General features: G+C 39.2%; 3 protein-coding genes and 1 pseudogene across 3 annotated transcripts; all 4 read left to right on the top strand.

Annotated features, from left to right (window-relative positions):
- Nucleotides 1–2,127: 2,127 nt before the first annotated feature.
- LOC122820635 lies at nucleotides 2,128–3,524 on the top strand (annotated as a pseudogene).
- A 2,159-nt stretch (nucleotides 3,525–5,683) lies between these two features.
- LOC122820488 lies at nucleotides 5,684–9,618 on the top strand. Its single transcript, XM_044097943.1, has 6 exons — nucleotides 5,684–5,978; nucleotides 6,058–6,402; nucleotides 6,484–6,819; nucleotides 8,681–8,821; nucleotides 8,896–8,939; nucleotides 9,019–9,618. The coding sequence occupies exons 1-6, from the start codon at nucleotides 5,825–5,827 to the stop codon at nucleotides 9,115–9,117; spliced, it is 1,119 nt and encodes a 372-aa protein (XP_043953878.1). The 5' UTR covers nucleotides 5,684–5,824; the 3' UTR covers nucleotides 9,118–9,618.
- A 3,471-nt stretch (nucleotides 9,619–13,089) lies between these two features.
- On the top strand, nucleotides 13,090–15,310 carry LOC122820489. The gene is made up of 5 exons (XM_044097944.1): nucleotides 13,090–13,317; nucleotides 13,451–14,113; nucleotides 14,713–14,829; nucleotides 14,911–14,954; nucleotides 15,090–15,310. The coding sequence occupies exons 1-5, from the start codon at nucleotides 13,263–13,265 to the stop codon at nucleotides 15,207–15,209; spliced, it is 999 nt and encodes a 332-aa protein (XP_043953879.1). The 5' UTR covers nucleotides 13,090–13,262; the 3' UTR covers nucleotides 15,210–15,310.
- Nucleotides 15,311–18,431: 3,121 nt separating this feature from the next.
- Nucleotides 18,432–21,043, top strand: LOC122820487. The gene is made up of 6 exons (XM_044097942.1): nucleotides 18,432–19,035; nucleotides 19,161–19,493; nucleotides 19,609–19,650; nucleotides 19,751–19,861; nucleotides 19,980–20,008; nucleotides 20,825–21,043. Exons 1-6 carry the CDS (start codon nucleotides 18,990–18,992, stop codon nucleotides 20,945–20,947), a joined length of 684 nt encoding a protein of 227 aa, XP_043953877.1. The 5' UTR covers nucleotides 18,432–18,989; the 3' UTR covers nucleotides 20,948–21,043.
- Nucleotides 21,044–21,987: the final 944 nt, after the last annotated feature.

Below are 21,987 nucleotides of genomic sequence, written 5' to 3'. Positions count from 1 at the left end.
GTTTGTTGTGGTTTTTCTTGATTAACTCTCAGCAACATGCATCAAATCCACTGGCATGTATTCTTTCTTTCTTTTTTCTTTTTTAAGGTTTTTGGAGCCTTAATTTGATAGTGAATTGACAGGAAGGTGGGTTATGAGAGAGGGGGGAAAGGTCATCAGACCGGGACTCAAACCTATGACAGCCACACTGAGGACTGAAGTCTCTATATGTGGTCTGTGCTTCACCCCTGCACCACCACAGAACCCCGGCATGTATTCTTTTGATAAGGTTTTCTTTAGCTTGGATACAGGGAAAAGTTTTTTGCTTTATGTAGAAATGTCTTTTCAGAGGATGTTTCGTCTTTTCTTTTTCAGCTTGTGTATAATTGTTGAACAGTCTGTCCTTGTGGAAGAGTCAGCATAGTGAATTTCTGAAATTACCTTTAAATCTCATATTGGTAGCAAAAGATGATTGAACCTGAGATATAATATTGTCGTACTTCCATGGTTCAGTATCCTATCTGATGGACTGGCATATTCAGGAGAGCGTTTCCACCACTAGGTGGACTCTCATTGGGCAGGCGAGGTTAAACCCAAACGCCTAACGTTGTGTCATAATTGTTTGACAGCAAACGTGATGCACAAGCACTGACATTCTTCTGTCCCCCAATCAACAGATTATACTCTGTGACGCCCCATGAACTGGAATGGTGCGGTGCAGTTTGGTTGTATGAACCACTTTTACAATGGAAATAGGTCAAATATGGTACTGAACTGCACCAACTCGGGTCGATGACACTCAAGGTGATTGACAGACCCAAGAATCGGGACCAGTTGTTTCAGGATTCTATCAAACATGACGTTTATCTGTGGATCTTATATTAAATGCAGTTTGTCTAGCCGCTCCTCCATCTCTCTGCACCGATATGCTTCATTGAATTTTCTCAATTTAAGGAGTCCTGACCTTTGGTAGTTGTAGCTTACAACCACTATCAGAAGTCAGGGGTTACTGCTAGCTTCAGCCTCTGTCTCTACCTGTGGCCTTTGCTCACACACAGCAAGGTATCACTCAGCAACTGCCTGTGATCCACATCAACCCCCGGTCTACTCTTAAAGTAGACACATCCTCTGCTCTTAAAGGGACTGCTACATTTTGTAGATACTGCTGTAGTAACAGTCAGACACAAACTCCAGAGGTTTCCTCCACCCTTGATGAGTTACAGCTGATCTGGCAAGTCTATTCAGTCGACAGGTTCCACGAAGTTTAATTCCACATGAAAACAGAAACCAGCTCCGGCTCCAGATGGACAAAACAGTAACAAACGTAACAATGGTCAGTTGTGAAATTATGGACTGTTAATATGTGGTAGCATGGCATTACATCCATTTGATGTGAATTTCCTCAGTTTACGTTACCTTAGATTGCACAAGTCAGCTAAAACCATCGCTAGCTTTTGCGTCACAATTGGTTGACTAGCTAAATCATCAGATGAGGCGGATTGATGCGGCGTACAGCAGACTAGATAAAACAATTTAAAAAAATTGTATTTCTCAACCACATTATAAATCTGTATCTTTGCTTGCAAATCAGGAAGTTTTGATTATGTCCCCAACATATATGACCTACAAAATGCACCAATTCACGCAGATTTTTAGGTCAGCTCCGTTTACTGGCGCCAATGTTAGTGCTGCACAGGATGTAGATGTGGTTACACTCCCACAGAGGTCCCCAAATATAATGAGTGTCTTTTCTGCCAGTGAAATAATAGCAAAAAGCAATTCCAAATTATTTACTGAAATTGTTTATGTACTTAGAGCCATTAAAACATGAGAAAACTTACAAAAGTTACATTTCATTATATAGTTTAAGTTTCTAGGTTTATTTGTTTGTTTGTCATCACATCACTACAAAGTGCTGAGTACAATTTAGTCGTTACAAAGCAAAACGACAAAAAATGATTGTTTCCAGCAAGTCATTGTGTTAACCGTTAGAAGTACAGAAGTTTACACCACAGTTAGCTTGTTTCCTTAGTAGGACATGTTGTGTCACTTGATGCTAGCCAATCCTGTACAGTCATGTCTCCTAAGAGCGGAGAAAAGTTCAACCTTCCTTTCATTTGAACCGTTAATCAGACACGATGACTTCTGAACGTCTGGTCTTCTGTCTCACATGTTTGCTTCTGGAACAAATGGGTGAGAATTTTTTTTTTCTTTCTGGATTTTATACATTTTGAGTCACTTCTTTATGAAATGGTTCCAGAGAATTTTGTCCAACAGAATTTACTCTGCTGTCCTTTCAGTTCCACCGTCTGTTCTGACATTTTCTGCTCTTCATCTCAAGAGCAGCTTTATATCGGCTCCAGCCGGAGGCGAGGTGACCTTAGGTTGTTCCTATGAAGGCGATGAGTCGGCGTGGATCTGCTGGTACAAACAAACTCTGGGACAGAATCCGAAACTCATCTCTAGTTTCTTTGTGTACAGTCCGGACAACATTTTCCACGGAGAATTTGAGAACAATTCCAGATTTACCCTGATTAGAAAAAACCAAACAACAAAACCAGCTGATCATTTCTAACCTTAAGATGTCAGATTCAGCCACTTACTACTGCACATTCACCTATGCACAGATTGTGACCTTTTCAGAAGGTGCAATAGTCATTATTAAAGATTAAGGTTCTGTCATCCGACCTTCGGTCCTCCAGTCAGAACCTGAGAGCGTTCAGCCAGGAGACGCCGTGACTCTGAACTGTTCAGTGCAAACTGGGAGCTGTGGTGGAGAACGAAGCGTTTACTGGTTCAGGAGGTCTGAAGATTTCCACCCAAGACTCTTTTACACTCCTGGAGGCAAGCGTGACCGATGTGAGAGAAATTCCAACACACCAACACACACGTGTGTGTACAGCCTGCCTCTTAAGGACCTGAATGTGTCTGATGCTGGGACCTACTATTGTGTTGTTAGTTCCTGTGGGCAGATCGTGTTTGGAAACGGAACCAGTCTGACTCTCATGAGTAAGTATAGAAGTCTCAGTGAGTTTCTGTTTAAGAAATGACAACATGTTTCTGACTGTGGGCTCTCTGCAGGGGAGGGAAAATTCCTGGTGCATTTTGTGACTGGATCGTTGGCTGGTCTCTTCCTTGTTTTAATAATGTTCATAGTGTACAGGATGAAAAATAAACACACCAACCAAGCTGCAGGTAATTATTATTATTATTATTGTATATATATATTTTTTTAAAAAAGCATCTTTCCTTGTTTTCATTAAAACGTCTTTAAGTGACACAAACTTTATTCTTTGAAAACTAGAGCCAGGTATTCTGGATCCAACTTTATCCAGAACAACAGAACAGGTGAGATTTGCCTGTATAATCTATAATTTTATATGTTTAAAAACAGATTAAGTGAGTAATTTTTTTTCCTCCAAACTCATATTTGGTTGTGTATTTGTTGTTTCCAGTCCACCAGCCAACCTACAGACAGCCTCCATTATTCATCTGTAGATGTAAACTGCTTCAGCAGGTCAAGAAGAAAAACGAGCAGCAACTAGGGGTTGAACGACTACATATTTTTTAAGGTCGACTACATCATGATAATAGTCGAGTCGATGTCGACTAGTCACGGTGACGTCATAGTGACGTAAGCGCAAAAACCCTTCACAACAACTTGGAGGCTTTATTAGCTATTTTCACGGCAAATATTAGGCCACACACACACACTCCCTTCTCCTGCTTTTACTAAGTCTATTATGGAGAATTAAAAGAGCAATAAACAGATCATTCTTCGTGAGCAGCGGGGAAAAGTTTGTTGCACAAAGTCGGGTCTGACTTTTTTTTTCTAAACACCGGCTGATGCTGATGATCTCTGGATAGTTACTATAGGAGTCAAATTATCACACTGACTACATGGTGCTTTTGGAACATCACAAGCCAAACTTGTTATGAACGGATCCCGTTTGGTTACAGCTGAATTCAACGAAACCACCTGCTTCTCCTCCGCCCGATGCGCGGCAGGAAGCTCTGCTGACTCAGCAGATTGAACGATTTAAGATATTTTCTAGTCAACGTCAACATGATAAAAGTCGAGTCGATGTCGAGTTGTCTAGTCGTTGTGATGTCATAGCAACGCAAGACGCAAACTTTGGAGTAACGTACAGGCTTTATTACCCGTTTTCACGGAAAAATACGGCATTTACACAGAACAGCAACAAGTGAAACAACAAAACATCGGGATAGTTTATGATAAATAATAAATTGTTGGGAAACCAACATTCAAAAGGAAACGCACATCTTTTAGATGGCATTACCACAGATCTTTATTTAATCAGCAACATAACATCATAATGTATTAGTTAGATCGTCGTGACAAAGACACTCGCGAGCCGCTAAGTGACATCCTTAGCGGGAAGGGGGCGAGTTTTAGACGGCTCGTGTTTTGTAGTTGACTGCAGCTGCAACTCCATCTCCTTTTAAAAACACTGTAAAACCACAAATATGCATCCATCTACATATCATTTAAACTAATGTATTAACTTATTTTTCTTGTGTCTTGTGACGTATAGCCTACTGTGCTGTCAGATCAGCACAGGCTGTCAATCACATGACTGCGACTAGTCGACATGAAATGTAAAAACTCGCGAGATGTCCTAGAGTCGACTAGTCGACTAGTCGACTAATTGGTTCAACCCCTAGCAGCAACTGAGAATAAATATACTTGATTTTGTAGATTCAGGAGAAGGTCTTACATTGAGTTTGCACTTGAGAGTTGTTGGTCAGACATTAATATAAAGAGAGAATGTCCCCTTTAAATTCTATGAATTGATCTATTTTGTAAACATCTAGGGTTTACTCATGTTTTATCAAGCCTTTCCATTTTTTCTTTATCTTTTTTTATGCAGTGTTTTATAGTGTTTATTAGATTTTTAAAAAATCTGAGCCTGTTAAACACCGCAATACACATAAATGATTTGATAGAGACATTAGGGTTTTGTTTTATGTTGTGATTTTACCAACTTACCTGATTTACTGTACATGAATCCAATAAACATGTTATACCAGTAAATGTGTGGTTGGTTAATTTGGTTTGATCCGGGGTCATAATATTAACTGTCACAGTTTATTCAATGTCTTGTTTCTGATGTCATGTCAAAATGGAACCGTCCTAAACAGAAAAACTTGGCACAAACTTTCCTCTTCATAAAGCTTATAGTTAGACTCAGTGGAGGATTCTGTTGTGGGCAGCATGGGCAACTGCCCAGGGTGGCACCTTGTGGGGGACGGCATGATCTGAATTTCACCAGTAACACATCATCACACCAACACACACCTCCCTTCACACCCCCAACTCTCAACAGCTTCGTGGAAGCAGAGGGGTGCTGGAAAGGTGGTTCGCTCAGGGGGCCATAGTGACCATGCAGCATCAAAAAGTTTAAAATGCTGCATGGTCACTAAATGAACTGTAGAGGGTGAGTGGAGAACAAGAGGAAGTGAATTTTAAACCTGACTTGTGATGAATTAAAAGGATGAAGTAGATGTGATGTTAAAGTTAAAACTAGTGATTATATTTAAAACAAATGAGATTTTTTGTGGCAAAGTGAAACCATTAACGTCCACCCATGTAAAATCTTCTTTAAAAGCTGCTTCAAAGACCTGTTTTTCAGTGTGTTGCTGTGACAACGGTTGACATTAGGCTGGCAGGTGGTGGCAACGCTGCAACTGATCTGGAAATCCAATCAGCCAAACGTTACATTGTTGGTGAACTGACACTGGTTTTATTAAGCTGGGAAATGAGTGCTTATAACAATTTTCCTCCTCGTTTTTAAGTCATGAGTGGGAGGATACTAAGCCACCAATGAGACACGAGAGACGTGGCTCGACGCCGGTACAAACCGATAAATCTGTGGAACGGTCGGCCATGTCAGGAGCTCTGAACTACTTTGAGGAAGAAGAAGCAGCACCAAAGATGGCTGTGTTCTTTCTGAAGGTGCTGCTGCTCTCGTCGTTGTGTGAGTAATTCATCTTTTCATGTTCAACCTTTCTCTCCGTCTTCAAACACAAAGCTGATAAAATGTGTGTTAACTTCAGGTGAAGCCGAGTTCAGTGAAATCTCTCAGCCCGTTTCCGTTCAGACGCTGAAGCTCAGAGAGTCGGCCGCCATCGAATGCAGCATGAAGAGCACAGCTCTGAACAGAGTGTGGTACAAACTGACGGCAGGAAGAAGGCTGCAGCCGATCGCAACCGTTGACAATCGGAACAATCGGAGCGCAGTTGCTGATGAATTTGAAAACCGTTTCTCAGTTGAATTTGATGGTATCAGCAATCGCCTGAGGATATCGGCAACTTCATGGGACGACGTTGGAACGTACTTCTGTGGAGAGATGCACCGGGATAAGGTTCAGTTTGGATCGGGGACCTTTCTGTTTCTTGAAGGTACTATTGTCTATGAGGATTCATTTCTAATGAACCCAACGTTGTGCCAGTCATTACGTTTAATCTAATCTGTTTTCCAAGGCTTGAAGCTGAGCAGCGACTCTGTTGTCCAGCAGCCAGAGACCCGCTCAGTTCAGCCAGGAGATTCAGTGACCGTCAGCTGTACCGTTCAGGCTGGTCAGTGCTCAGCAGGACTCACCGCAGTCTTGTGGTTGAAAAACCTTCACGCCTCTCCTGCAGACATAATTTACTCATCTGGAGATAAAACCAGCAGCTGTAGGAGGACAGGAAGTGGAGAATCATGCGTGCACAAGCTCTTCCTGAAGAACATCGACTCTGATGATGCTGGAACGTACCACTGTGTTGTGACTGCATGTGGACACGTGCTGCTGGGAGAAGGAACCAGGATTATTCACAGTAAGGCAGTGCCACAATGCATGCACACTGTAAAAACTTATAGGTTCTCCTTACTTAAAAAATATTTGAAAATTCATGGCCTCGTTTTTGTAGTTTTCATTAAATGAACTGAATGAGTAACATTAACTTGTGGAATGGTAGTAATTTGAACGATCTGAGTATTGAAATTACATAAACAGTATTCAAATAATAAGAGCCGTAGTCTGAGCATGCAGTTTGATCGAGCATGTGTGTGTTTGTACATGTGTGTGTTTGGCAGAGTTAGAATCACTAAGGATGTTGCCATCAGTCTTTTTTCCTATTATATGTAAAACATCAGGTAGGAATTACTTGCTGATGTGGAAAAGAGTTTATATCACATTTCTGGTACTTGATTATTGACATACCTGTGAATCACCTTCTGTTCATCTGATTATCTATGGGTTGTAGTGACCAGATTCACGTCAGTGACTATAGTTAGGGCTGCAGGTTGTTTTTTTAAGAGTTTGTAGTTCTGATTCCTTGGTAGCATTTGAGCCAAGCAAAGGACAACATTTCCACCAGCTCCCATGTCTGGTAGATCTGGTGATTGCATGACTCGACCTGTGGAGGTTTTTTTTCTCCCCTCCAGGGGGTCTTTTGTGGGCTCTAGTGTCCCTTACATGACAGTAGGCTGACAGGAAAGGGGGAGGTAGAGGAGGGAAGATGTCGGCAAATGTCGCCAATTGAACCTGCGACGGCCGCGTTGAGGACTTAAGGCCTCCAAACGTGGGTCGTGCTATCCCCTACGCCACCACAGCACGCCCAACCTGTGGAGGTTTTAAAGTTGTATGGAACACTATCTGCACCAACCATATGAAGTATCCTGCAGCCCCATAGTTTTAGTTTTAGCAGGTATTGCTTCACTCTTTGGCTGCCTTGGAATAGGGCCATTTATTCATCGATGACCAGCTTATCACCCTTTGGGACTGAAGTTAGTTTTGAGGATAAACAAACAATGAAATAATGGTGGTCCAGTGGATCGTCATGTTTTCTTTGGGAATAACTCCAACTCATGAACCATCTTACACCTTCTGTCCATGAAATGATCTTGCATCCATCTCCTGTTGCTGTTAGTCAATAATAAAGTTAAAAATTGGCTGTGATAATTATTTTGTAATCAACTGCATAGAATAATATTGTCTGAACAAAAGGGCCCCAACTGCACAATGTTGCCTCAAGGCAAAACCCCCCACAGTTTTAGCATAAAAATGATATGAAAAAGTTGTTTTGAAATGATCTACAATGTTTCTTTACATGCTCACAGACATTAAAATATTTTTAGTTAGAGTTACCCAAAATTTAAACATGAAGAAAATTGATCTAGAACTAGTAGGAGTTAAAGTGTAAATGGCCACATCAACCTCAAAACCTTTTTTATTTGGACAAAAATGTGTCTGGTGGTACTTTAAATCACTCCCCCCAAAAAATTTAATAAAATAAAAATAAAAATAAAATAAAGGAGCAACGTGAGGTACAGATTTGTGCTTTGTTGCCTGAGGGCAACGCCATGCCATAGAGGGTTAAAACGATTTTGCCTCAAGAGGCCCTGGACTTATTTAAATCAAGTGTTTATTATAAATATATAAAAATAAGATATATTCATTTTATTTGATCAAAGTCAACATTGTTTAATCTTATTCACCCAAAAATTCACTGCACTTAGTTTGAATGTTCAAACTTTGATCGAGTTATATTCACTCATCTTTGTCAGTTACATACGATGTTGCAATGTACAGAGTAGATTAAGTTCAGCAGCATACAGTGATGTACATACTCTACCACTCTGCATGACCTGCTTTTATCAAAGAAATCCAGTACTCTGAATGCTCCTTGTTTGCAGATGATGTAACGTCTCAACGCATTTTTATGGTCGATCCCAACTCTGAGATCTTCATCTCCTCCATCATCCTCACCGTCTGCGCCCTGAGTGTTTATCTGGGATCCTTAGTCTGGATCATCGATGAGACAAACTGCTGCTTTGGTACCTGAAACGTTTTCCATTTGTACTTGTATTGTTGCTACTGGAGGTAACAAACCTTTGTCATTGGCTGTTAGGGTCTTGTGCAGGACTTTCACCTCCATCCACAACCCCAGCAGAGGTATGTTATGCTCAGATCATCATTTTATTGACATTTGTGTGATATTGTGGAACTTATTTTATGATAAATCCCGTTGCAGGTCCAACATGAGGACCATGTCCAGACAACTCTGTCAGCCAGACAGAAACACTCCATCTGGACTGAATGTGTTTATGTCAATGCAGAGAAACTCAACTGAAGACACTTTGACTGCATTTCTTCCATAAAGTCATAATAATGATAGATTTCCATCATTTTATTACATTTTTTTAAATCTAAATATCACTGTAAAGAGCTCTAGTTCCTGCATGGCCTTGCAAGTGTTCATATCCTTTAAACTGTAACCATGACATCATGTTGCCTCTTAACAACAAAACTTCAATATATGTTATTAGAATTTTATGTAACAGATCAACTCAAACTAGTGTTTATTATTATCATTATTATTATTATTATTATGAAAAATAATTCATGCTTACCTTTTCTTTTTGCATTACATGTATTGCATGCATTGCTCTTTAGCCTTAGCATTAGCTGTCTTTCACTTGCTCCTTTCTTTTGATTACAAAAGAAAAAGCTCCTTTCCTTCTGCCTGATTCTTCATTCTTCTGTTCTCCCACCTGAGCCGTGGATCTCCGCTTCTCCTCCAGAGTTACCATGTCTCTCTTGGCTCCCTTTCTTATCAATTCAACCATTTGTTATTGTCATCTTTAAGGCCTCAAGCAGAACTTTCAGTTTCCTTCACAGACATAGCGAAGGTATATCTTGTTTTAATCCAGATTAACACCATTTTGTGGTAATTCTGGTGTGAACAAATTCCTTTTTAGAAAATAATAAAAAGTGATTAATCATTTTCTAAGTCCAATATGAACAGTTTCTGAAGACAATTAGATAAAAAAGATCTAATTAATCTATTTGATCAATTAGAGGCACCATGTGGACTAAATGTTTGACTTCAAAATAACACAATCGATAAAGTTTTGACTTTTTCGAATCAGAAAAGGCAATAGCAGTTTTAGCAACTTTGCTAAGCTGATATTAGTGTTATTAATATGACATGTTAGCACGTGGATGCAATCAGAGCGTATGAAGCCAACATGTGTGTGTTCCTTCAGGCTGCAGCAAACAAACCTCAGGCATGTTTTTAACCACTGGACTCATTCTCTGACTTGAAGCTTCTCTAAATAGAAATGTTCTCACACAGCTAGCAGCACCGCAGGTAAACACCGATGTGTCGCCTCTATATGCACCCAAATACTGAAACAGGACTGAAACACAGTCCATACAGAGAATGGTGCCATAACCACAAGCCACAGATTTGTCCTATTTTGTATGATCAATGTGAACTGAAACCATAAGGAGCAAAGGATAGTAAAAGAAAAAACTGCAAAAGAGAACTTTTGGGTTTGAAACTTGGTTTCAAAACTGAAGGAGGCGCTGTTGGGATTAGTGTGTTTTAAACAACTGTAAGCAGATTTGAGTGTCTATAAAATATTTGAATCAAAATAGGTTTTGTAGCGATAACTTTATCGCCTGGAAGTTTCACCCAACAGGCTTCTCAAGAGCTAATGTTTTTTTTTTTGTTTGTTTTAAAAAAAAATGTTGACAGAAAAAATGAAGATTTAGAGCCACAGTCAGTGTATTTTATGTTTCTTAGTGTTAGCACTCAGATTGACAAAAACAGACACATTCCAAGTTATGACCCCAACATGAAATGAACCAATGAAGACAAAGTTTGGTCCATATGGAGTATAGCATATGAGTACAAAAGTTTTTTAATATTACTTGTCCCTGAAACTATGTGAGCTTCTACACCTCAACCACTGCAAAACGTACATCATTGGTTTACATTCAGCAGTTAGTCTATCACGTAATTTTTTTTCTATCCGGTTTATTTAACGGGTTGTGAATAAGACTGTCATGACACCATCATAAACATAACACCTGTCATAAACATAACACCTGTCATAAACATAACACCTGTCATAAACATGACACCTGTCATAAACATAACACCTGTCATAAACATAACACCTGTCATAAACATGACACCTGTCATAAACATAACACCTGTCATAAACATAACACCTGTCATAAACATGACACCTGTCATAAACATAACACCTGTCATAAACATAACACCTGTCATAAACATGACACCTGTCATAAACATGACACCTGTCATAAACATAACACCTGTCATAAACATAACACCTGTCATAAACATGACACCTGTCATAAACATGACACCTGTCATAAACATGACACCTGTCATAAACATGAGTACGTCATTCCGTTTTTCATGACACTTTTAATACAAAGTTGACATTATTCAAAATGTCTTCATTATGACAACTTGACATTAACCAAGAAATTTGGTCTGACATAAATTTGTTTTAAAAGTATTATTGATTAAATTTGGAAAAATTATGTAATTTTATGTTATTAAAGCTAAAATTTCATCAGTAATACTTTTATAACAAATTTATGTCAATCATAAATATTCATGAAGACTTACTCATGTTCATGACAGTGTCATTTTATTCACAACCCGTCAAATAAAGTGTTACCATCTATTCAACTGATCAAATAGATCATGGACAGATGAATCCCTAATATTTGACTAACACTCCGAATAAGAAGACAAATTAGAAAGGGCACAGTGAGAAGGGGAGAAGAGAAGAACAGAAAGTTTAAAGGGAAAGGAGATGAGAGTAGAGGAGAAAAAGAAGGGTAAAGAGAAAACCCTGTAAGTCTGTTTCTACACCTGCAGAAAGAGAGAAAGAAACAACCGAGAAACAACAATAAAAAACCAAAGATGAACATGTACTGTAATGAAAAGTACACAGTATCAATCAATACAATATGTAATTAGTGGCAAATGCAGCCCAAAATAGAGTTAGAGTCAGCATGTTCACACACTCATCATAAGTTTAAGATTTTTTAGCCTTAAAATCTCAAAGCTTGCTCATGGCTTTCATATCACCTTCTTTGATGATATCAAAGGAGGGTCTAACACCCTTGTCTTACAGAAGGGTGTTAGACAATGAATGAATGGATGAAGGTGAAAGAAGGTGATTTGATCTGTATAAACAAGGTCTCTGTTGCTGTGTCAACTGAACAAAAAATCAAGAATTAGACCCCAAAAATTGTTAATCTCGGCTGAGCTGGGGGATCAGCTAGAGTTCAGCTTTCATCTCCTTATTGATACTGGCTGCAGTCCAATAACAACAAGGCAGCATGTCCAAAAAAAGACCTTTAAGGTCTGACAAGAAACCATTCATGTGATCCTTATGAAGGGCTGACGTGGTTATTTGCATGACAAGGTGATCAAATCTAGCAGCACAATGGAAATGCGATCTGATCCTCAGTAATCTGTCTTACCTAACAATGCCCTCTTCTAAACAGGAAGGTAGAGCTTTACAAGTAATCAGCTCTCAGGGTCTGAATTTGGTTTCACGTTTTGTGGTAAAGAGGGTTCATAATACAGCAAACAGGTTTCCACTGATGGAAACTTCACCTCATGGTTGTACACAGGAAGACAGCCTGTGGCTTCAGGCCTGCCTCAGGTCAAAGGTACAGGTTACCAACAATAAGGTGCAACCAGGATTAATGTTCTTTTGTCCTAAAGACAATTAAACCTCTTGACTTGGCCAAGCTTGGCAAATTGCTGATTTATTCCTTGTGGATTTGTTTGATTATTATTATGTGTGGTATTTGTGTGGGACAATAAAGACTTCACCTTCATTCACCATCAAGTTGCCTCTGACCCTTTCTAATGTACCAGCTAACATTAGATCATGGGTGAGGGCACAGTCATTTCTGATGATTGGAACCAGTCCTGGATATGTGGACAGTAAATACATTTTCTACATAATGAGTCCCTTCTTTTCCTCAATTTAAGCATTTGAAATATTCAACTATGTCTCAGCAATGGGTACAGTTACTAATAAACTGGAAAATGTGGCTTCTTTGAATAGTTTGTTGCATGATGTAGCGGTAGAGCCGGTGCCTCATATGCGAGGCTTCGAATACTTCAGAATTTTGCTGGATGTCTTCGTCTCTTTTCTGCCTGGTTACAGTCAATTTAGTGTAAAAAAAACCATCACTGAGATGAATTCATCAACGTTTAAGGGCATTAATCTGAAGTGGTTAAATAATAAATGCAATATAAATGTAATACTCATGTGGTCCATCCAGGGCTCAGTTGCTCAGGTAGGTGGCACTGAAAAAGTGTTTAGAAGTAGACTGTAAGTCTGATTGGCCAATCAGAAACAGTCTTAAGTTTAAAGAGGGGTGAATGTACAAACCGTCAGCTCTTTCTCCTCTGCATTTTAAAGTGCAATGACTTCTCGAACCTTGGCTTTGTACTCAGCAACTCTGCTTGTGGTGACTATAGGTAAGTTTGCTTCTGCAGCTGATTTTTCTTGAACGTTTAACAAGAATCTTTGCTTCTTATCATGCAAACACTGCGGCACAAAGTTCTTTAGGTAAAAGTAAATGTTTAATTTTGTGATTTTTTTTGTCCTCAGCTCATTCGACAGACTCGACACAGACATCGCCACGTGTTCACTCAGTAGATGTTGGAAACAACGCGGCTTTGCAATGTCTCTGTCACGATGATGCAGCGGTGATGTTTTACTGGTACAAACAAATTCTGGGACAGGAGCCGAAGCTCATGTGTACATTCTACAAACATAACAAGATTGCAGTCTTTGAGGAGGAGTTCAACAGCTCTCGTTTCTCGCTGGACACTGGAAATCACAGGAATGTTGTTCTGAAGATATCAGATGTGAAGATTTCAGACTCTGCGACTTTCCACTGTGTTCGGGGAAATTTAAATGACCACGGATTCTGTGAAGCAACTACACTCAGTGTAAAAGGTTCGGGTCCGACTATCCAGACTTTGGTCCATCAGTCAGAAACTGAGAACATCAAGCAAGGAGACTCTGTGAGGGGGAAATGTACGATACAAACTGGGAGCTGTGGTGGACAACACGGTGTTTACTGGTTCAGAAACTCTGAAGAATCCCATCCTGGACTCATTTACACTCTGGGGGTCAGGAGTGATCCCAGCACACAAACACACACCTGTGTGTACAACCTGCCCATGACGGTCCCAAATGGGACGTACTGTGCTGTTGCCTCCTGTGGAGAAATTCTGTTTGGAAACAGAACCAAGCTGGACTCTGAAGGTGAGTCACTTTTTCATTTCTACAAATACTTGTTCATCTTGAACCAAACATTTTCGGACAATCCTGCTGCTCATGTTATTCAGATTGTTCATTCCTCATCAAGGTTTCATTTCTGTCTTTTTTTCTGCAACAAAGAATTTAAATGAAATACAATTGGATGCATTTCATCTTCTAGACTTGATGACAAAATGTATCCTTCTGATAAGTTGAACAAAAACAGAAATTAATTGAACTTAGGAGCCTTTGCAACTTCTGTAATGGATTTTTGCACGATTACCAGAACTAAGTAGTAACAGAAATTCATGTCTTCAAGACTTTTTTGAAAATAGACCAAAAAGACCTTTATCTGTAAAAAAATAAATAAATAAATAAAATAAATAAAAACATCTTCTGTAATATCAGGTCTCTAGTTTTATAAGAAGTGGTCAACTCCAGATGTTGAGAGCCACTATCCTGCAAGTCCCAGAGACATCCCTTCTCCAAAACACCTAAATTAAATGTATGGAGACTGAAGAGCGTTGAGGCACCAAGATGGGTGTGAAATTTGTGAAATTTGTTCTCCAGTAGCCATTTGTTTACTGGTTCATGTTTTCCTGCAGGTGAAGCTGTCTCTCTTGTCTTGGTTTATCTCCTGAGTGGAGCTTTGACATTCACCACCCTGCTGGCAGCTGCACTGGCTTTCTCAGTCTTCAAAATGAACAAAGGGCAGCATGCGGGTATGTGTTGCCGTTTGAAATTCAGGTGAAATACTCTTTAAGCTCCAAAGTGAAACTGTTCTTGTTCTGTTTTACACACAGCTTCCACTGAAATGTCTTCAACAACTGCTTCCCCAAGTATGCAGGTAAGCATAGTTTCAAATAGTTTCTACAGCAGCAAAGAGGGGAATGGAACAATACATTTTGTTCATTTGAAGTCTTTCTCTTTTTTTTTGAAACAAGCATCTGTTGTGGTTCATATACTCTACATTTGTGCCTAGGAGTCCCAGGATGGAGAAAACCTCCAATATGCTTCTGTAAGTCATCAAAAGACCAACATATCAAGAACAAGAACAGATGGAACATTCAGAGAATGTGTCTATTCCAGTGTGAAGCGCTAGAGAGCCACCATATGTTTCAACTGGTTCTGAAATGTGTTGAGTTAATAGAATTTCATCACAGTTTGAAATGTAAAGTGTTGCAGTAAAGTTATTTCATTAAAACCAGACCCTGAGTTTGTTGTGATATTCAGCTTGTCTGATTTATTAATCTTATCTAGATGCATTCAAGACCCTCTCCACTGTGGTTGTGCACCACATTCCCCACCAGTTGTCTGAAGAAATGATCCGTCTCTGAACTCATCTGTGTTCCAGGTCCTTCTACTGTCACTAATTTCAAATGATGGGTGGTTTGCACACAAACACATTTTTAAAACTATTATGCTGTGTATCCATAGTAACCTTTAGGACAGGGATCTAGAACCATCGTCATGAAGATCTTCTGTCCTGCAGGTTTTAGATGCAGCACACATGAATCTAATGAGTGCTTTGTTACCAGGCTTTTGCCAAACTTTATGATTCTTCAGTTGCTCTTTATTATGGATATCAATACACAACTTGCTGTGGACTAAACCTGATAAATTAAGATCTTTCCATAGGATTTCATGCACTTTGTTTTACTCCAGAAGTTACTACAGATCTAAAGGAAAATGAAGATTTCCTTGGGTTTCTAGTGGAAATTATAGCAACAGAGTGATAAAGAAGACACCATGTTGTCAAGGATGAGGGACATAATGAGGTTGAGGGCTGTTCTCTAGACACTTGCTGTTATCTCCACAGTCTTGAATGGGTTGAGCTCCGTCAGGTTCTGACCGCACCAGTGGACCAGCTGATCGGCCAGATCAATCACTATGGTGTCATCTGAAAATCTCAGGAGTTTCACATTGGTGTGTGAAGTTCACTTTACTGAAGCGTAATGAGCAAACCTGTCCATTTACGTGTTAAATACCACTGAGAACTGCTCAACCAAGATCTCAGTGAAATTTGACCCAATGAAAATGGAGAAGAAATGTCCAGAGAGGGCCGTCCAAAATCCAGGAGCTCTTCTCTGCTGAAAGTGACCAAAATAAAACCACAAAAACACGAAAATACTAGAGAGCAAAGCACTGAAACTGCCATTCATTCTTATATCTTTTATATTAAAAAGACAGGATTTACTAGAGAATCCAAAAGACATTTCTGACAGTTTTTCTCAAATAATTTGTCAAACAGTTGTTCTAAGAGCGACATACAAGCTTCATGAAAATATTTGACAAACACCATGTCAAATTAGTCACAAGTCCAGCAGTCATACCCAGAGAAGCAGCAGACAACTCCACATGAGTAATGTATCTAGTCACTTTTCAGAAGAGATCAAGTGAAAGAAGCCGTTTTAACGTAGAGTTTTAGAAAAAAACTTCTAAGAGTGATGGACATCAGAAGTGATGAGTTTGACACCTTTAAGACACATTTACAGTGTCAGAACAGAAGAGTGGATATTTTGTCAAATGCAATCATTTATTTGTGCCAGTAGGTGGCGTAGCCTACCCTAAAAAACAAAAAACAAAAAACAAAACAAACATACAGAGGCCTTTCTGCACCAAAATGACACACAATTTAAAAATATTAACTTGGCAGTTTATTATATAAACTTGGCTTCCCGGATAATAAGACAGATGTTTACAGCTGCTCAGCTTGTCTGTTAAACACTGTTTAACAGGGACATGAAGGGCATCTACCTTCTGCTTCCTGGACTCAATACAGGAAGGAAAGCCGTGCTGATGAAAAGCTCTGTTCAGATTCTGATTGTGTATATTTACAGTATTTCTTAATTTTCCCAATCAAAACTCGCCAGTGCAACATTTTAATATATTCTCAACAAAACTAAGAAAGAAGCAAACAAATTAATCTGTTTTTTGTGGATAATTAAAAATTCCCAAACTACCGATCTCCCTGAGCTAACAATCAAGGAATAGATCTCCTAGAGTGTCATTTTCCAGATGATGGATGGCAATAGTGGAGGGAGTTCATCCTGTAATCGGTGAGTTGCTGGTTTGATCCCATGCTATGTTCTCCTCTGTTCTTGTGTCCTTGGCCTACACCTACACCTGCCTTGGCTGCTGGTGGTGGTCAGAGGACCCAGTGGTGCTGCTTCATGACAGTTAGATTGTCCCAGGGCCGTTGGATGTGTGTGTAAATGACTGAATATAGTGTGAAGTGCTCTGGGATTTTCTAGACTTGATAAAGCAATACACAAGTAAAGGCAGTTTACCACATGGAGGTGAGAGTGTTTTTGCCATATCTTACCCTGATTGTTGTGGTTCCAGAAGTCTTGTCCATTAGTCATCAATGATGACAGATTTCATGTCCCAACATCCCACTTTATGAAGGTCTCAGAGAGACTCCTGTTGGCCCATCTGAGTCAGCAAACCAGCAGGTATCAAAACCCCTGAAAGCTCCGTACTGCTTTGGTGTTGGAGTTGAAGTCACCGACTTGTCATATCCTCAGTCTTATGAAGTAGATAGATCCACTCAGCATATATTTGAATTTAACTATTTTGTTGACTTTAGTTTACAGTTCTTAGAGCTTTATCTTGTTTCATATGCTTCTAATTCTGTTTCTTAGTTGCATCCTTAAAGTCTGTTCCTCCCTCTAGTGGTGTGAGGTGGTAACACAACTAACTTATGAATAAGGCATTAAACCAGGACACCACACTACATAATAAACGTACTTCTGATACACGTATGCATCATCAAACACACATAGCATGCGGCAGAGTGAGGATCTTGTTTTTTGATTTCTCCAGAGCATTTTACTTTGTTCAGGTCCGGCTGGCCAAAGCCTGATTTGTCTCTCTGGATCAGTGACTGGATCCAGAGAGACAATGGATCAGTGACCGGACCATCTGGATCAATGGCTACCTGATAAACAGACCATAGTTTGTAAGACTAAACAGCTGTTTAGTCTTCCCTTTGGTGCTCCTGTGTCCCTTTAGCACAGGAGCACCAAAGGGACACGTTCTTTCATCATTTCATTTCACTCTCTACACTTCAAAACAGAACAAGTCAGAGTCATTTTATATGCAGAAATACTCAGATGGTTCTGCAGGTTGGTTCACTGCTTTGTGACATGGCGTTGTAGCAATCATCCCATTTTCAATTTAAACAAAAACAGAGGAGATGATTGTAGATTTCAAAACAAACAAGGTTTATTAAAACACACTTTCCATCATGGGAGAAAAGGGGGAGGCGGTGAAGTAGCATAAATACTTCAGTGTTCACCTGGACAACAGACTGGACCGGAGAGTCAACAGTGAAGCTGTCAGACTGGACACTTTGAGGAAGCTTGGATCCTTCAAAGTTTGCAGCAAGCTGTTGCAGATTTCTATAGGTCTGTTGTGGGGAGTGTAATCTCTTCTGCCATCATGTGTTGGGGCAGCAGCATCAGATCAGCATTTTAAAAAACCTAAACAAAGTGATGAACAGGGCTGGTTCTGTTCAGTGAAATATGTAACTTCTCGATGCCATGGAGCCTCTGGAACTAATGGTGGAGATGAAGAATTGTCCCAAAAAATTCACAGTATTTATGGACAGCCCTGCACATCGTCTTCATGAGACTGCTTTAAAATGACAGGTTTCCGTACTACTGTTAGTATTTGACAATAATCAAAAATGGTTAGTTAGCTAACCGATGGTATGTAAATAACTTTATTTGTTTAAATTGAAGTTGAAAATTTCAAAAGGCTCAAATTTGGTCAAGAGAAACTCAAGCCTTCTGGTGTGAAGTGAACTGTTCACCACTCCCCTTTCTAATAAATCCCCCTGCATCAGAAGTGGCCAAACTGAGACATTGTTGTACGCAGAATGGAGAACTTCATGCAGATAACAGTTCTACTTCTCTGCAGCCACAGTAAGTATGATATTAAATCATCTTCAACATGGACTCCATTTAAACTGTGTGTTCTTTAACTTCATCAGTTTTCTGTTCTTATTGATTTACTTTTGTCATCTTAGAGTTGAATTTGTTTGTTTCAGGTTGGATCTGTGAGTCTCTAACTGTGAACGTCCATCCTGGTGAAGACATCACTCTGTTCTGCCCCAACATTTCTTCATCTCCAACCCAGTCAGAATGGTTCAGAGTGGTTAATGGAACCAAACCCAGCTGCGTCTCCTCCATGTACGGTTCTGAAGGAAACTCTTCAAATTGTGATGGATTCCACAGTGAAAAATTTATCATGAGTTCCAACAAGACAACTTTATTTCTACAAATCAAACAAGTGGACCTGATGGACTCTGGGTTGTATTTCTGTGGATTTTATGTAAAGAAACATACAGTTATTGGCAGTGCAACAGAGTTAATCATTGAAGGTAAGACTGACTCTGTGTACCTTAATAATCTAAGAAAGTTATTGTTGTAATACAAAGTTACAGAAAAATTTTAAAAAAGAAATAACCGACCAAATTATATCCTCCATATTTTCAGCTAATGGAGACTCCAAAGACGAGGGAGATTCTGATAATACAAGTAGGTTATTTGTCTTAGAGAAGAGTTCACTGGATTAAACTGTAATAAAAAACACTCTGGTGAATAGATAAAAAAAAATGTAATATGTAAATATTTATAGAAGCCGTGGACCAACTGATGGACCTGATGCCTGGGATTTTAGGTTCTCTGACTGCTCTTCTCTCTGTAGCAGTCGTTGTTCTGGCTGTTAAAAACAGGAGACTTGAGAGAGGTACAGTTTGATTATAACTTATAACTTTGATAACAACTTATTCCAAGCTAATTTAGAACAGAACAATAAATATGTTACCAGTAAAAAAACTAACCAGACTTTTCCATTTGTCTTTTAGCTTCCAGGCTGCAGAAAGAAAGAAACAAGGTAAACTGAGTCGTTTAAATTCATCTGTGTGATTGATTTCAAATATTGCAGTTGATCAGATGATTTGTCTCTTCCTCCATAGCTCTTCAATTGACCATTTACTTTAAGCCCAACAATATAATTTTCATTTCAGATGCTTCTTTTACTGATATCTAACCGTACTGTTGCACGGCACTAATTATAACAAATTCTTCCCCAAAACAAAGCTATTTTTTTTATCTTTGAAAAGACATAAATATAAAATATAAATTAAGTTCTTCCATTAGAACAGAGCACAAACTGAGAGTTGTTGCATTAGTTGCTTTTGGACATTTGCAACTAATGCATTTAGTGTTCAAATGTTTCTTCATTAATTGTGAGTAAAATTGTAAAACGGATTAATTCAACTGTTAGCAACTTTCACTGGATTGGAGGGTGGAAGAAAGATTTGTCTGTAGTCTGAATAATAATTGTGGCTCAGTTAAAACGACAAAAACAAAATCACAAAACTCAGACTAAAAGACTAACAGTTCATAAAAGGGTGACTGAAGAAGAGGCGCCTCCTAATTTGTCGTGTGTTTCCTTTAATGAAAAAGAAAAACAACATAAATTTATGTTCAGCAGTTGAATATTGTCTTTTTATTTCAATATTGTCTGAAATTTCAATGCACTAAGGCTATTCAACTATTCACTTTACTCTTATACATCAAGTTTCATCACTGAAACTTGATGGTTTCAATAATCAAGGCATGATAAACCTGTGAATTAGACGATGCCTAATTCACATAAATTCTCGTTTGACTGTCATGTGATCATTGTTTTCTTTCTGGGTTTCAGAATGTGGATCCAGATGATTTGAACTACGCATCTCTGAGTTTCCAAGCAAAGGCCAAAAAGAGCCACAGGTCTGGACCTCAGAGGGAACCGGAGCCACATGTTGTGTACGCTGCCACCCGATAAACTCAGGAAGCAACAGGAACTGCAGCGGAAAATGAAAGTTTATATCTCATTAATTTACTGATCTTTTGGTTCAATGCATCTGCAATGCATGTAACATGAGTGCATGGTAAAAATAAATAAAGAATTATAACGTGTATTTTACTTCATTAGGGTCTCTATTAACGTGTTCAATTTATCTCCATCTCAGCATGGCTTATTTATTTCTGTTAATTCTAAAAGTCACATTTTCCTGGTTTGTCTGCCTTTTGTCACACAACACAGAACGGTGCTGAACTGAAGGAGGAGTCAGATTGTTGGACTTCCTCAATAAGACAGTTGAGTGGCCTGAGGAGTGAGATACAGAGAGACATTGACAGGAAGAGACAGCAGAGTGTGATCTGAGAGCAACTGAAATACAGAGGAGGCATCAACAGATCACACACACACACACACACACACACCACAGACAGACAGACAGACAAACTGACAGATATGACATTGATTTTTAAAGTGTGTCCCAGACAATGTTACCGTCCTACCATCATGGTTTTTTTATGTTTTGACTTAAAAAAAAAAAAAGCATTTTGTAATGTGAGGTAAATTATTTTGATCCCATCAAAAGTGACCCCACAAGGTGGTGTTTGTGAACCTGTACTGACCTCCATTCATTGTAGTGATGTCATTTATACCCAGTCCCAGGCATTTCCCTCAAACTGTTAATTTCTATTCCTAACCCTAACGGTAACCTAAACTTAATTTACACTACACCTCAAAATCAAACTAGTAGAGTGAAGTAGATCTGCAAAAAAAGTGAGGATACGGAAAAGGTCCTCAATGTCCACAAATGACCTCTCTCTGTTGGTAAATGCTGCACAAGTGGTCTTTCATCTGTAGAATAACAAGTAGACACACACACACACACACACACACACACACACACGCACCCACACACACACACACACGCATTCACCCCTCCCCCACATCCCCCCACACACTTAGTATGTCTTTCTATCTTCATGACTTTGCATTGACTTCCACTCATTTTTCATTCATTTCTACAG

The sequence above is a fragment of the Gambusia affinis genome, linkage group LG18, assembly GCF_019740435.1.
Source record: "Gambusia affinis linkage group LG18, SWU_Gaff_1.0, whole genome shotgun sequence".
In the NCBI taxonomy this organism is placed as follows: Eukaryota; Metazoa; Chordata; class Actinopteri; order Cyprinodontiformes; family Poeciliidae; genus Gambusia; species Gambusia affinis.
The sequence above is the reverse complement of the archived record's forward strand: the minus strand, read 5'-3'. Positions and strand labels throughout refer to the sequence as shown.